This window comes from Aulostomus chinensis, chromosome 6 (assembly GCF_037954235.1).
Source record: "Aulostomus chinensis isolate RoL2024-O1b breed Wild chromosome 6, RoL_Achi_v1.0, whole genome shotgun sequence".
Lineage (NCBI taxonomy): Eukaryota > Metazoa > Chordata > Actinopteri > Syngnathiformes > Aulostomidae > Aulostomus > Aulostomus chinensis.
Genome location: NC_141325.1, coordinates 11,488,537 through 11,504,071, shown reverse-complemented (window position 1 = coordinate 11,504,071; position 15,535 = coordinate 11,488,537). Strand labels below are relative to the sequence as shown.

Genomic DNA, 15,535 nt, shown 5'->3' with positions numbered 1-15,535 from the left:
TTGTCATCCATTCTCAGTATTTTTATTTACCAGACAGGATGACGTCACTAGTTTGACAAACTGACCGTCTCAAATTAATAATTTTGTTTGAGGATGGATAATTTATTTGATGTTTAAGATCAGCTTCCAATGCTTTAAACACATAATTCCCTCACATTTTTAGAGTGATAAGTAGTTCCCTCACTGAGTGAGCTTCATTTGAAAGCCTCTCACAGCCCGCTAGAGGGTGCTCATGGCACATTCATGGGCTGTGGGCCAGAGGTTAAAATTCATGGAGGCCGTGTTTTATTCCAGAGATGTACCAAAACAGGAGCATGTCAATCAGAAATGTTTGCAAAACGGATGTCAGAGACAATGTTTAAGGCACAATGAATTACAATCATATTATACATTGACAATATTTTTTTCATTAATCTGGTAATGAATACAAAATGTACACAATTAGAATTCATTTGTAGAGAGGCAAGGCAGGCCAACTTTTATACAATGAAATGTTTTTTTTTATTATTGTCAATAAAAACACAGTTCATTTAATTTAAATTAAACTGCAGAGCAGCAAGTAAGGCCAGCTCTTATACATTGACAATTTTTTTTTTTTTTTAGGCTGTTAATAAAAAGAAATTATATAATTCAAGTCCAATTGAAAGGCCGCAGATCAGGTCATCCTCCTCATCATTGTCCAGTTTCTGAGGACCGGCTTCATTGTCGATGCTGGGACTTTCCAAATGTTCATTTCTGCAAACAAACATTTTCGTTTCATGAGCAACATCCACTGAAAATACAACTATGTAATATACATGTGCAATTCCACAGGTGAAAGCAAAGGTGAGGAGTCCCAATGAGTCTCTAGTTCAGCCCTAGACAAATGTTGCAGGATGTTTTAAAAGACTAAGATGAATGCTGCTCGTTCCAAAGATGCTGTTTGATCGTGTTCAAACCTACCGGTCATTGACGAGGCCCCCTGTGTCGTCCAACTTTTTTGGTATGGTAACTGTTTCTTCTCGTGTCATCGTGTCTTCTCCTCCTTCTGAAATCAGTTAAGTTGGCTGTCTCTTCCTTCTGTTCCTCACAAGAGCTCCTCGCTTCATCTTCTCGATAATCCAGTTGTTCCAGTTCTCCAATACCACTCATTGTCACCCCTCATACACAGAAGGCGATGTTAGAAACCAATTCTATCAGATCCAGAGCAAAAAGTCAAATAACAAAAGCTTCGACTCACCTTCAGCTCTGCGAGAATAAAGGACTGTGATGAACCCAAGATTGTCTTTAATCTTTTTGCATAATTCCTTTTCCCTGTTTCCTCGACGATGGAGGGCATTGACCAGAATCTGTAGCTCTTCCAGACTTGACACAGTCCACCATCCATGACGCATGTCTGCAAACACAGAAACTTTTAAAACTGCTATCCATAAGAGAAGCACAGTTGTGTAATTGCGTGGCATAGAATGTAATCTTGAGTGTCCTGGCAGTGTACTTACCCACAGGGATGGGCTGAGGACAAGGCTGGTCCTGAGCCTCAGTGGCTGTGTCCTCAATACCTGAGTATCATTACGCATATAAGTTAAGTTCAGCACCAAAAAAATAAATAAATAAATATATATATATATATATATATATATATATATATATATATATATATATATATATATATATATATATATATATATATATGCCAAGGGTTGATTGAAACCTGAATTATAATGTCAGTTCATACCTTCGTCCCCTGCTGTGGCTTCAACTAAGACTCCGCCCCATTGTGGCAGGATCCAGTAATTCCTTTTGTATCTGTCCTGTCCAATCACAGTGGACTGCATGGAGAGAGATAAGTCAAACAGCTTCTGGTCTATTTGACTCAGTTCCTTAAGAGACAGAAAGCACATTGAGGTGAACAATGTTGATAAATGGCCTGTATCTATACAGCATTCTGCCCAAATTCTACTAAATGAATGTGCACTCCTCACCTGGCATAAATCGTTGATGTCCTTCTCCAGGTCTGTCATGCCGGCAGAGGGGAGATTTTTGTCCTGAATGAGAAGATCTCATTAGTGTGACCTGTCGATGGGCAGACATTTTCTCAAACAAAAGTAAAGACTTTCACCAACCTGCTCGTCCCCGGTTTCTGTCTTGTTCGCTGTCTTTGGTCTTGTTTCCTCTTCATCTTCATGTCGTTGATCCACACACCGATCAGCCTCTTTCTCGTAGTCGATTTCACATTTGATGATGCCATTTGTCTTCTCAGCGCGGTGAATCTCCTTCAGTCTATGTGGACAAAAAAAGGACAGAGGAGGAGTGAAAATCAGCGTTTGGAGTCGAACATCAAACAGGTAAAGAAATCTACAAGTTTTATTCCAAGATAGTAATTTGATATACTCACCTATATAACTCAGTCTGGACGAGCCATTTATCCCTCTTCAGGTTTTTCTGTTCATCCATGCTTTGGTTTACCTTGCTGCAAAGTCAAACAGAGTAGTGAAGTTGATGAGGTATGATTAAAAAAAAAATCAGTAGTTTGATGCCCCATTATTGCTCCAAGTACATCTTTTACAGAGGAAAATGTAGTTATTTGAGATAAAAGACTAGGTTTCAATCAAAGGGTACATGACTTTCAGAGGAGGATGGATTCTTACTCGATGACAGCTGTGTTGCCGCAGAGCACGTTGACCAAGAACTCCAGCATGGAAGCCTTCATGGATGGTGTTTGGACTCTAAAATCCTTCGTCTTCAGGCTAAGAGCCAGAGAGGCGGCCTCTGTGTGGTGATGATGACCCTCCATGAAGATCTGGAGGATCTCCGACACATTGTCACGATTTATGTTCACATTGGTCAGGGGTTCCCCCGAGGCGGTTGTATTCTGGTAGAATAAACATACATTGTATGAGAAATAAATGCAAACTGTACAGTTCAAATATTCCAGTTGCACTGACAATCTTACCCTGCAGCCTGGAGGAATCCCAGGATCATGCACAGCTGCAGAGAGGAGGCCCACCAATAGGTCCTGCACCTTTCCTTCGCTATCCCCGGTGTTAAGAAGCCCCTTCTGGAAGTCGTTCAGGTTAAGCAAGCAGGATCTTTTGCCCAGTTTGAGGACATTTCCAAAGGAATGTGTAAATTGTAACACAGCCAGGGAGGAGGAGAAGGTCCCTCCTGATAAGATGAGACCAGGGATTCGAGACAACTCTGGAAGCGGCTGGAAAGAAAATCAAAGATTGTAGTTGATTTATCTCTTGAAACAGTGAGTATCTAATCCCTGACTAAGAATTAATTACACATTATTACAGCGTATACAAAATTATTTTGATTGGTGATAATAATCAATGATTTATCAGACAGGGTAATCCTTCTTTACCTTGTGGTCAGTTAAGCACATGTCTTCTTTTGGATTCTTCAGCTCTTCCTTTAGCTCCTTTGCCTTGATCTGTTCGAGCCTTCGGAGTTCCAGTTTCCTCTCTTTGTTTAATCTTGCTTGATCATCCTTTAGTTTCCTCTTGAGTTCCTTTTCCTGAGGATAAGTTAAACACATAAGTCTGTGTTATCGATACCATTGCTGCGGAACAACTATAGAGTTACATTCTGTCCTATCACTGCAGATCCAACATTGCTAAAGCACTACATTTCTCCTCTCCTTAGACTGATTTTACACTACACATATTTTTTTGATGGAACACAGCATCAACACCAAGCCAGTAGCAAACCAAACATCTGCCTCAGTAATGTCACAATGTTTCTGCAAAAACTAAAGACAAACCTCCAGCATCTGTTTGGCGCGGAGTTCTTTCTCCTTGCGCTTTTCCTCAAGAAGAGCAGTCCTCTTCTGGTGAGAGGAGGAGAGCAAAATCAATGCACTTGTGGACCCTTTTAACCTCAAATCATTCAAATGCTTTGTAGAAAAAAGCAGTAGAGGGTTAAGAAGCTCAATATCATGAATGAAGCTAGGGACAGTTACACACCTCTTCTCTGATACGGGCTTCCTCGGCTTTTTGGAGGATCATGGCCTGGCACTGCCTTTCTTTGTCCTAGTGGAGCACAAAAATACAGTTGATACTTAATTTGTAGTTTTGATGGAACACAGCATCAACACCAAGACAGTAGCAAACCAAACATCTGCCACAGTAATGTCACAATGTTTCTGCAAAAACTAAAGACAAACCTCCAGCATCTGTTTGGCGCGGAGTTCTTTCTCCTTGCGCTTTTCCTCAAGAAGAGCAGTCCTCTTCTGGTGAGAGGAGGAGAGCAAAATCAATGCACATGTGGACGTTTTTACCTCAAATCATTCAAATGCTTTGTAGAAAAAAGCAGTAGAGGGTTAAGAAGCTCAATATCATGAATGAAGCTAGGGACAGTTACACACCTCTTCTCTGATACGGGCTTCCTCGGCTTTTTGGAGGATCATGGCCTGACGCTTCATTTCTTTGTCCTAGTGGAGCACAAAAATACAGTTGATACTTAATTTGTAGTTTTGATGGAACACAGCATCAACACCAAGACAGTAGCAAACCAAACATCTGCCTCAGTAATGTCACAATGTTTCCGCAAAAACTAAAGACAAACCTCCAGCATCTGTTTGGCGCGGAGTTCTTTCTCCTTGCGCTTTTCCTCAAGAAGAGCAATCCTCTTCTGGTGAGAGGAGGAGAGCAAAATCAATGCACATGTGGACCCTTTTAACCTCAAATCATTGAAATGCTTTGTAGAAAAAAGCAGTAGAGGGTTAAGAAGCTCAATATCATGAATGAAGCTAGGGACAGTTACACACCTCTTCTCTGATACGGGCTTCCTCGGCTTTTTGGAGGATCGTGGCCTGACGCTTCATTTCTTTTTCCTAGTGGAGCACAAAAATACAGTTGATACTTAATTTGTAGTTTTGATGGAACACAGCATCAACACCAAGACAGTAGCAAACCAAACATCTGCCACAGTAATGTCACAATATTTCAGCAAAAACTAAAGACAAACCTCCAGCATCTGTTTGGCGCGGAGTTCTTTCTCCTTGCGCTTTTCCTCAAGAAGAGCAGTCCTCTTCTGGTGAGAGGAGGAGAGCAAAATCAATGCACATGTGGACGTTTTTACCTCAAATCATTCAAATGCTTTGTAGAAAAAAGCAGTAGAGGGTTAAGAAGCTCAATATCATGAATGAAGCTAGGGACAGTTACACACCTCTTCTCTGATACGGGCTTCCTCGGCTTTTTGGAGGATCATGGCCTGACGCTTCATTTCTTTGTCCTAGTGGAGCACAAAAATACAGTTGATACTTAATTTGTAGTTTTGATGGAACACAGCATCAACACCAAGCCAGTAGCAAACCAAACATCTGCCACAGTAATGTCACAATGTTTCTGCAAAAACTAAAGACAAACCTCCAGCATCTGTTTGGCGCGGAGTTCTTTCTCCTTGCGCTTTTCCTCAAGAAGAGCAGTCCTCTTCTGGTGAGAGGAGGAGAGCAAAATCAATGCACATGTGGACCCTTTTAACCTCAAATCATTCAAATGCTTTGTAGAAAAAAGCAGTAGAGGGTTAAGAAGCTCAATATCAAAAATGAAGCGAGGGACAGTTACACACCTCTTCTCTGATACGGGCTTCCTCGTCTTTTACAAGCATTATGGCCCCGCACTGCCTTTCTTTGTCCTAGTGGAGCACAAAAATACAGTTGATACTTAATTTGTAGTTTTGATGGAACACAGCATCAACACCAAGACAGTAGCAAACCAAACATCTGCCACAGTAATGTCACAATATTTCTGCAAAAACTAAAGACAAACCTCCAGCATCTGTTTGCCGTGGAGTTCTTTCTCCTTGCGCTTTTCCTCAAGAAGAGCAGTCCTCTTCTGGTGAGAGGAGGAGAGCAAAATCAATGCACTTTTGGACCTTTTTACCTCAAATCATTCAAATGCTTTGTAGAAAAAAGCAGTAGAGGGTTAAGAAGCTCAATGTCATGAATGAAGCGAGGGACAGTTACACACCTCTTCTCTGATACAGGCTTCCTCTGCGATTGCGAGGATTATGGCCCGGCACTGCCTTTCTTTGTCCTAGTGGAGCACAAAAATACAGTTGATACTTAATTTGTAGTTTTGATGGAACACAGCATCAACACCAAGACAGTAGCAAACCAAACATCTGCCTCAGTAATGTCACAATGTTTCTGCAAAAACTAAAGACAAACCTCCTGCATCTGTTTGGCGCGGAGTTCTTTCTCCTTGCGCTTTTCCTCAAGAAGAGCAGTCCTCTTCTGGTGAGAGGAGGAGAGCAAAATCAATGCACATGTGGACGTTTTTACCTCAAATCATTCAAATGCTTTGTAGAAAAAAGCAGTAGAGGGTTAAGAAGCTCAATATCAAAAATGAAGCTAGGGACAGTTACACACCTCTTCTCTGATACGGGCTTCCTCGGCTTTTTGGAGGATCATGGCCTGACGCTTCCTTTCTTTGTCCTAGTGGAGCACAAAAATACAGTTGATACTTAATTTGTAGTTTTGATGGAACACAGCATCAACACCAAGACAGTAGAAAACTAAACATCTGCCACAGTAATGTCACAATATTTCTGCAAAAACTAAAGACAAACCTCCAGCATCTGTTTGGCGCGGAGTTCTTTCTCCTTGCGCTTTTCCTCAAGAAGAGCAGTCCTCTTCTGGTGAGAGGAGGAGAGCAAAATCAATGCACTTGTGGACCCTTTTAACCTCAAATCATTCAAATGCTTTGTAGAAAAAAGCAGTAGAGGGTTAAGAAGCTCAATATCATGAATGAAGCTAGGGACAGTTACACACCTCTTCTTTTACACGAGCCTCTTCGGCTTTTTGGAGGATCGTGGCCTCCAGTTTTCTCTTTTTTACCTAGTTGAGCACAAAAATAAAGTTTATATTTATTTTTTCTGGAGAAAGAAGGACAGCAAAATCAATCCATCTTGGGGAACGCAAACTCTTTGTTTGCTGAAAATAGTTATCAAGCAAATTATTAAATATTAAACAACTGAAAGTACATACTTCTTGTTTTAGGAGGGTATCCTCCTCCCTCTTTCTCTTCCTATTCTCGGCAGCCATCATTGCTGAAAGACACACAAATGAAAGTTGTCAAGTTTGACCCAATTCATGAAACGCTCTTCTTCAAAGCCTGTTGAAGAACATTTACACCAACACAAACTTCACTTGATATATGGTATCGTGTTGAGAAGAAGGCACGTCTGACTTGACGGTTTACCTTGCTGCCTTTTCTCGTCTTTGGCAGCTTGTCTTGCAGCCTGCCGCTGCACTTTGAGCTCTGCAACGAGAGGATTTACATGAGAGAAAACACAAACCCGGCTAAATTTAAAACTTCAACATGTAAAACACGCTGCTTAAATGGAAATATCTTGCAGTGGCACCATTTTTCACCTGCAGGACAAATCACAAAGGGGTCCTTACACATTTCCAAGAAGTGAACTCACCCTCAGCTTGCAGTTTCCTTTGGAGCTTTAACTCCTCAGTTTCAGCACAATCATCAAATGGTTGCTCAGTCTTTGGGACACCATTGCGCCTCTTGTACATTGCAACGATCCTCTGGGCAAACTCTTCCTCGGTCAGAGTACGCCAAACTAAACCCTTTGAATTATAAGGAAGAGAGATTAAATGCACAAAAGAAATTAGCTTCATTTGGGACTTTTCGTATTTTCTGTGCCACGACCTTTCAAGAAGAAACAGAAAAACAAGAATTTTACCTCTGGACCCTCAGTGGCTTCGTAGAAGTCTCCAACTTTAATTTTTGTGCTGAAACTAAAGTTGTCATCCGACAGACCGGCTGTTCCGCTACTCATTAGATACTGAAGACAAAAGCACATCACAGATACAAAGTCAGGTTAAAAAACTTTCAACTGTTTGAACTCTCCAGTAACCTTTAAAAAGAATTTCCTGCCTGCTGAAATGAAAACAAAACAGGTGTCAAATAAAAAAAAAAAAATCAAAATGCGGATTTACCTTCTTCACCTGAGGGTATCGCTTCATGTTCCGTCCACATGGGGCAAAATACACCACCTCTGCTTCAAGATGACCTTCCACAGTCCTTATCCTAGTTTGTCGCTGCCACCTGAGGAAGAAAAATTGCAAACACACTGTAGTAAAAATCCTATTGCCGTAGCATCAGCTGTATTCTGTAAGCTAGATTTGATTTTACAGTGACTTCAGCGATTAACAGCAACAATGCAGACGTACAGATTTCATCAAATCTTTGTGCGTGTCACTCTTATATTTTCTAGATGTAAACTATCTTACCCAAGGTGGAGAGGAAACCGTAACGCCTGTTCATCTACCACTTTCCTTTTCTTTGGTCCTGGCAAATACAAGACATGATTTAGTGTGTGTGTTTTTAGTGTGTATGTGTGTGTGAGAGAGAACGTGTGTCTGCACATACCATTGCAGGTGTCAGGTAAAGCACTATCTGTTGGACTATGGCTACGACTACGTTTCCTGGAGGGTGAGGGTGTCTGGGGTGGAGCAGTGGAGGTGCTGGCCATGGGGGAAGAAGCCTCTGGGGCTGGTGGTTGGGTGGTGGGGTGATCTGAAGGCTCCATGTTTATTTTCAACACTAAAAAGATGCAAAGAGAAAAAAAACCCACATTCATACACCCCACTGAGACATAGTCTGATACACCTTGTGATTTTCCTCTACTCCTGGTTGTAAATGGGACATACATATAAAAAAGAACAGTTTCCTGATGTGACAGCAGTTAAGTTCACCATGAAAATGTATTACCTGGAGGCAGTAGTGATGTTCTTGGAGGGTTAGTCAAGGGTTGTAGTAGGAATAGTCAAGGATTCTTCCAATATTTCACCGACAATTTTTGATATGGGTGTCCCTTTTCCAAATGTATGTGACAATACAGCACAGTGTGTTCTCACATAAGCTCCCCTTCGTGATGTCATAATGTGTTGTCTGGAGAACTCAGAATCTATGACACAACAAACGACTTCACAGCACGTGGCATAGATGATGAAGTTCTGAGTTCTCTCTGTTAACTCTAAAGAGGGAAAGGAGAGAGTGGAAAACGTTGACATTGAACGTTGCTATTTTTTTGAGTAAACAAAGTTACATGTACTTATAAAAAATGTATTTCCCTTCCAATTTGGCCAGTGAAAGCTAAATAACAACGAGGGACATTCTGCTGAATCGATGTGATGAATATTGATTAGGGGGCGTGGCCTCGGATGACACCACACCTGCAAACATTTATAAATGTCGAGCAGCAGTGTGGGAAGCCGTTGGATATTCGGTTGGTCGTAGGAGTCACGTTATCGTCCGGAGCTTTTCTCTGTGTTTCTGGACAGGAAAACGGTGACTTGGCTTGTTGTTGGTGTGTTCACATTTAGAGTGCGCGGAGGGAGACAGTTTTTCAACTTTTTTTTTTTTCATCGTCATACGAAGATGCTACCGGACGCCTTTGGGTGTGTGGTGGCGAACCGATTCGGAAATCTTCTGGACGACGATGCTGACCCGTTCGACTTCATCAACGAAGTGGAAACTGAGAAGGAGAAGAAAAAAAAGAAGAAAAAGGAAGAGGAGGATAAGAAAGGCAAGCAGAAAAAATCTGGTCAAAAGGAGTCCCAGAGGGACAGGCGCGTCCCCGTCATGGATGGTCCAGACCTGGGTCCAGGTAAACTTAGTTGACATCCTAGCCAACGTATCCACATGATTCTGGCAGCTGTGCGCATTTCTAGAGAGGCCGATCCTGCCGAGAGCCGCCAGCTCGCTCATCCCAGTCAGCTGCTGATGCTGCACTGTCAGCAAAGCTGCTGAGCACATGTGCGTGCTGTCAGGGTGGCGCTCCACGTCCGTGGGGCTGTTAGGCTTTGGCTCATCCGCAATAAATAAACTACATTCGCACACATGACAAATTACAGCGGGGAAAGTAACAATAGTAAATGTCTTAGTGAGGTTTTTGGCCACTTTGAACTGCCATGACTGAGATAGTGCTAGTTTTTTGAAGTGGTAACTTTTTTTTTTTTCTCAAAAAAGATGGTAACCCATTTAACGTGGAGGTGACAGTGATCAGAGGGATTCAGTGGCTGGAGCAGAAACCCTATGAGGGGTCAACTTCTATCATTTTCCAAGGCTTATACTTATTATTAAGTCAATCTGGCTGCTGATAGATTCTTGCAGCCGATATTCAGTTGTGAATGTTAAAAACTTTCTGCTGCAAAGATTTTCCAGCATGACAAGCCCCTAACAAACGGCTGCTTTTAAATTAACACGCTTAATGGAAAGTTCTCTTTATGAACAGTAAATGTCAGAAAATGCATTTGGCATTAAATAGGAACAAACTGAAAATACTGACTCCCTGGAGCACAATTGTTTTGGATGAACATTTGAAGTATTTTAAAGTTCCCAGTAGGCGTTTATTGAACTGAATGGGGGGGGGGGGGTGGCTAAATCAGAGAACATCATCTTGTTCATGACTATTACTTGGTATTTAGTGTGATGTTTAGTAATGAGGAAGGCAGTCTGAAGTTCAAATCCGTAGGATGAAGGAAGGCTACAACTTTTGGGGAAAAAAAAGGAATGGCAATGTTTTAATGTTCCATGGAAACTCACCAGGATATTTTACCTCAACAGATTTTTACGTGTTGCAAATAAATGGATTTTATCAATCCGTGTTTCAATTTGAATCCTGATAATATTAACTTGTTTGTGTTCAGCAGGAGAAAAAGACGATGCAAGCAAAGCTCTCTCTGTAGCAGTAACCTACTTTCTGTCCCCAGCTCATAAGCAGCTGGCCCATGCTGGACCTGCACCCGAAGGTGTCGATGGCAAAGCGGAGAGCAGGAGAGGACTGAAGATGGCTGCCTTCAGGGAGCGTCGGCCCAATCAAGGAGAGCGCCCCCAGGAGTTTTCTGTTTCTGTGTACGTGAGAAACAAGCTCCATGTTGTTTTGTTTGAAATCACTACCACTGATCATATCAGTTCAGCATATGATGGCAAAATTATTTTTTTTTTAATGTTTGGTTTCGTCTAACTAATCTAATAAGGCTACTTTAAAAAAAAAAAAAGAGAGAGAGAAAAAGATTTGTCACTTTCCGACTCTTGAAACTTACAGAAATGTCTCAATTCAGCAATTCTGCTGCAACCTCAGTCTCATTTTGGCTGGCATGATGGCTGGCTGCAGACGCACCATCAGCTAGTTTTGAAACTCAGGAGACCGATCAATAGGATTGATTTTTATTCTGACTTCTTCCCAGGTCTTCCTATAACCCTGACCCAGACAACCGGGGCAGAGGAGGATTCAGAGGCAGGAGGGGAGCCAGAGGTGGAGGGGGTTACGTAAGGAACCCGGACAACTTTGCTCTGAGGGGCAAAAGAGAATATGATCGACACAATGGAACGTAGGTCTTGGTAATGGAGGGTTAAGGGGACATGGCCAAGAAATATGCTTATTTACCATTCCCGCCAAAGCCAGACGTGAAAACTGAGACCCACTGACTGCTAGTTAGCTTAGCACAATGAATGGTAATGTATGGGTGGGTTAGCATGCCTCCATCAAGTTATCAAATACACTTGACTGTAATCTGGTCTTTGCCTGCTTAATATATTTAGGGTTGTGTTAAACATTCACAACAGTTTCAGTTGTTGAGATATTGTAAGTTTAGAATCTGACACGCATCCGGAACTACTTTACTGACCGGCTGCAGTGATTTGACGCAGCATCTCCAAACTTTGGATGCAAAACATCTGTGGACAAGAAGCGCGACTGCTACCCCAAATCATGGCCGACTTTGTTGATAAGAATAAGTAACGTTAATACTGGACAAACCAAGACCCTGAACCTGATCTGCTTGCACAAGAATACACAGAACCAAGGCAGAACTGTGCTAACCAGCACATCCACGAGCACTCATTGTGCTCAGCTAACGAACCATCAGCTGATCTGTGGGTCTGAGCTCCCTGGGGACTGAAACCAATCTATCTCATCTGGCTCAGGGAAGGACAGCAAATAAGTGCTTTTCCCAAACAAGTTGGCGTGTTCCCTTGAAGAGCTCGTACTTGCTGATTATATCGTTTTTATTTTACTGTAGTGGCATTTCTCCTGAGGAGAAGAGAGGTGGCAGAGGACCCTGGAACTGGGGCTGTGTTGAAGAAAATGCAAGGTGGGTGAAACTCCCTCAACAACAAGGAAATGTTCCCCTTGAAACTTGGGCACAGTATGGAGTTGTGTTTTGTTTTGTGCTTGTGCGTGTCCCCCGGGGTTGTGAGAAGTGAGGTAATGGAGGTGACATCTGATGCTGCGGTCAAATCCGAGGAGCCCCAAGTGCCAGTGGATGAAGAGAATCCGTGAGTGCACACAAGCATCCCTCCTTTCGTCTGCCTTCTGTATCACAGCCTGCTGGGCACATCTCAGTGTTCTACCTTTTTTAGTTTGATTGTCCTGAAATAAAGTTTCTACAAATCACACTTACTGAGGCTTAATGTCATTAACCCTTTCTTTATCACGTAAAGCTTCTTTGACACGTAAATCACAAGAATAATTTCTAGTCAACAAGAATATTCTTGGAGCAGTCTTTTTTTTTTCTTTTTTTTTTCTCTCATTAATACTTGACTCCTCCATGGAAAATGCTGGGACATCTTTGGGAAAGACTACATGTATGAATAAAGCTTTAAAGCCATGTTGGGCCTCATTTATGAAATGTTCCTATGCACAAATGTGTTCTTACAAAGCATTAGACTTGTTTTTTTTAGCCCTCATTTGAGTCTTCCAGACAGAAAGCCTGATGAAGTGATGTATCTCCTCGCTCCTGACATCTATTGTGCAGCTGTGCTTAGCAGAATCATCAATCTTTAATATTGGTGTACATTTAAAATGTCACGTCAGAGCTACTGTCTTGAGTTAAGTAAACCAAACGGTTAAATCCACTGGAACAAACAATTTTACTTTTTACGATAGTGCGACAGCAGAGGAGGGCGGAGAAATGGTGGTCCAGGTTGCCATGGAGATGACCCTGGATGAGTGGAAGGCTCTGCAGGAGGTGGGTCGTCCAAAGGCAGAGTTTAATCTCCGCAAAGCAGAGGACAAGATTCCATCCAAAGCAAAGGTCATCCACAAGTCCAAACATGTGGAGGTGAGGAGGTAACGCGCGCTGACATCTGTGAAGAAAACATGAGTCATAAATGATACGCTCATGAATTTGAAGCAGTTGCCAACAAGTGGCTAAACAGGACGACAGAGGCTGTGGCGGATGTTAAATATCATCACAGCAGGAAGTTAAGAAATGCAGAGCTGAGTTGTGATGGTGTTGATGTCGGAGTATTTCTGCAATGATTGAAATCCTATTGGCTCTTGGTCATGGTAACCCATGGCTAACGCTAAACTCTGAGAGACCTACAAAAATGTCACCCCTGCAACACTGTACCACGCTGGTGGTCGGTTTGTCTTGTATCTGTCATTAACTGTGCATTAGATTATATTTGGTGTTTGCTCCCCATCCCCAGAACCTCAAGGAGAGTCTGGAAGACATGGAGGACGAAGGCAACTTCCTCCGCCGGTCTGTGAATGACATCACCTCCCTTCTGGACATCAATTTCGGGAGTCTTGGGCGCCCTAGTCGTGGCGGTCGAGGCAGGGGAGCAAGAGGTGGTCTGGCTAGTCTCCCAGAGAGACCCAGACCCAGACCTGAGAAGGTGTGTGTTCACAGCTCTACATTCATGCTTCCCTTTTAATCCAACGTTTTAAACCAGCTGTTGTTTGACAGCCATTGTGTATTCACTGTCTTACCCCCACCACACACACACACACACACACCTCGCCAGTAAGTGCTATGAACGTTCTCTTGTTGTAGTGCCTCATGCAGGATTCATTGGGTATTTCTAACCACGGGGAAGTTTGCACTGCTCAGAATCTTTTTAAAGGAGAACTTGAGGTATCAAATTCTTTTCAACAAGGTGGGTTTTGTGGATGCTCACTGTTAATGTAGAAAGTCCAATGATGTAACGTAAAGTAATTTCATTTCATTTGATCAAGCAAGAGATCATTTATTCCTATTTTTGAAAAGGCTCAGTAGAAAAAATGGGAAGTGTAACCATTTGATCAGTCACTCAGAACAAAACCCCAAACTTTATCAACGATTATCACCATCTATATTACTTTTCTAACAACACGAGGGGTGCGTTGCTATGTCCATGGCCCTTCTAGACACACCCACTGTTTAGCTTCGTCTCATAGAACACTCCTTATATGGTGACGTGTCTGTGCAACCAAAATTAGCAGTTTCCCCTGGCATTTTACATTGAATTTAAGTACAATTATCGATATTCTATTTACTTTTCTTTTTTGAGGGAGGAGGGTGTGTCACTGATGAATTGTCCATTGCTGACACGTTTTTTTTTTTTTTTTTACATGCCTGCGCAAAATTAGTCTACATTAAGATATATTACCGTTTCTTTTTTCCATTCCATTTGCTCAAGCTATTGATTTCAAATAATTATTTAGATGCACACTTAAGCACATTCCACCTGACAGCTGAAGCTAGATTGCTTTTGTCACAGATTACAAGGATGGAATTGGCAAGATTTTACCGATGCGGTTGCCTGATGCTTTATTGCTTTATTTGTCGGTTACGTGTGTAGAATGGAAAAAGTAGGCCTACAGGAGTTTTCACCCACAACAGAACTGCTTGTTTGAAAATGGTGTGAAAGGACCAGGAAAAAGGCTTGCACGTGACTCAGGTGTGTCATGTCGACCTCATTACTTTAAAAAAACGAAGTCAATGCTCCCTTTCTTCACGTGATTAGAGCCGATGAGTGATTTGAGCCTGAGAGCTAGCTGTCGCTGCGTCGTCGGTCATAAAAAATGGCTGAAGTGAGAGTATTTGTCCAGCATTCATATATCAGCTGTGAAGTGTTCAAATCAGACCTTTTTTTTTAACCCGGTCTGGATTCCATTCCCCAACAGAAACTAGTTTGAACCAGAGTATGAATCCCTGTATGCTAATGTCTTGCCTGGTCACTTCTAGGGGGATGATGTGGCTCCTGACCCTGATGACCCTGAAGACTTCCCAGCACTCTCAGCAGGGAGATAACTTGAGTTCATTTTGTTCCAGTGGGGGAAAATGGTTGCACTTAGCACTCGCTAGAAACACACGGTTCATGTTGAGAATAAATATTTTTGCAAGTTAATCTTGTAGCACCCCTGCGATTATTCATACCATAAACATAGGGAATGTAAGCATGTCTGTTTCAATGTTCCTTGGCCCAGATTTTACTTTGGCATTGGAAAACACAAGTGCACTGAAGAGGAACTAGTCTGGGTTCATAATTCTGTCATAGGTGTCATTGGAAAATGGGGAGTTCTAGTCCTATAAAATGTCTTAATAAGTGAAGAAAACCTTGCAAGTCATGGAAATTGGCTCCACAAATCTGTCAACCCAGACTGTGAAATTTCTTTTGGTTAATTTCTATCAAATCATTTATTTTGTCAGTCATTTTTATTTAAATGTACGCTACGTTTTAAAAGCATGTGTGTATAGTTCATATAAACAGCCGTTGCAAAGAATTTAGTCAAGAAAAATTTTAACTGTGTGGAAAAGTCC

General features: G+C 42.0%; 2 protein-coding genes across 10 annotated transcripts; one reads left to right on the top strand and one right to left on the bottom strand.

Moving 5' to 3' along the window:
* Positions 1-433: 433 nt before the first annotated feature.
* On the bottom strand, positions 434-8,863 carry LOC147260058 (bromodomain adjacent to zinc finger domain protein 2B-like). Of its 7 annotated transcripts, XM_086206419.1 has the most exons (35): positions 8,715-8,863; positions 8,373-8,546; positions 8,234-8,291; positions 7,940-8,048; positions 7,684-7,785; positions 7,414-7,567; positions 7,188-7,247; positions 6,974-7,035; positions 6,758-6,823; positions 6,556-6,621; positions 6,356-6,421; positions 6,155-6,220; positions 5,955-6,020; positions 5,754-5,819; positions 5,554-5,619; positions 5,352-5,417; positions 5,152-5,217; positions 4,951-5,016; positions 4,751-4,816; positions 4,549-4,614; positions 4,349-4,414; positions 4,148-4,213; positions 3,948-4,013; positions 3,746-3,811; positions 3,347-3,499; positions 2,933-3,187; positions 2,628-2,851; positions 2,375-2,449; positions 2,103-2,259; positions 1,962-2,024; positions 1,715-1,859; positions 1,479-1,538; positions 1,220-1,375; positions 943-1,139; positions 435-735 (listed from the first exon to the last, which is right to left on the bottom strand). In XM_086206419.1, exons 2-34 carry the CDS (start codon positions 8,530-8,532, stop codon positions 946-948), a joined length of 3,243 nt encoding a protein of 1,080 aa, XP_086062545.1. In that variant the 5' UTR covers positions 8,533-8,546; positions 8,715-8,863; the 3' UTR covers positions 435-735; positions 943-945. The 7 variants fall into 7 exon arrangements, with proteins under 7 accessions (XP_086062551.1, XP_086062545.1, XP_086062547.1 ...); XM_086206421.1 differs by lacking the exons at positions 4,549-4,614; positions 4,751-4,816; XM_086206420.1 differs by lacking the exons at positions 5,554-5,619; positions 5,754-5,819.
* Positions 8,864-9,036: 173 nt separating this feature from the next.
* Positions 9,037-15,516, top strand: LOC147260057 (intracellular hyaluronan-binding protein 4.L-like). 3 transcript variants are annotated; one of them, XM_086206437.1, is made up of 9 exons: positions 9,037-9,293; positions 9,384-9,612; positions 10,718-10,859; positions 11,195-11,338; positions 12,029-12,100; positions 12,207-12,284; positions 12,895-13,069; positions 13,440-13,628; positions 14,960-15,516. In XM_086206437.1, exons 2-9 carry the CDS (start codon positions 9,384-9,386, stop codon positions 15,023-15,025), a joined length of 1,095 nt encoding a protein of 364 aa, XP_086062563.1. In that variant the 5' UTR covers positions 9,037-9,293; the 3' UTR covers positions 15,026-15,516. The 3 variants fall into 3 exon arrangements, with proteins under 3 accessions (XP_086062563.1, XP_086062562.1, XP_086062564.1); XM_086206436.1 differs by having other exon boundaries at positions 9,038-9,612; positions 14,960-15,513; XM_086206438.1 differs by having other exon boundaries at positions 9,040-9,612; positions 12,210-12,284; positions 14,960-15,506.
* The last annotated feature ends 19 nt before the right edge of the window (positions 15,517-15,535 follow it).

Bases quoted from the DNA above. Each gene is read 5' to 3' on its own strand.
- LOC147260058 (XM_086206419.1), bottom strand. From the start codon at position 8,532: ATGGAGCCTTCAGATCACCCCACCACCCAACCACCAGCCCCAGAGGCT. The intron at 6,021-6,154 runs GTTTGTCTTTAG...GTGCTCCACTAG, and splicing joins GCGCCAAACAGATGCAGGAG to GACAAAGAAAGGCAGTGCCG. The intron at 3,500-3,745 runs GTTTGTCTTTAG...ACTTATCCTCAG, and splicing joins GCGCCAAACAGATGCTGGAG to GAAAAGGAACTCAAGAGGAA.
- LOC147260057 (XM_086206437.1), top strand. From the start codon at position 9,384: ATGCTACCGGACGCCTTTGGGTGTGTGGTGGCGAACCGATTCGGAAAT. The intron at 12,101-12,206 runs GTGGGTGAAACT...CGGGGTTGTGAG, and splicing joins TGTGTTGAAGAAAATGCAAG to AAGTGAGGTAATGGAGGTGA. The intron at 13,070-13,439 runs GTGAGGAGGTAA...CCCCATCCCCAG, and splicing joins ACAAGTCCAAACATGTGGAG to AACCTCAAGGAGAGTCTGGA.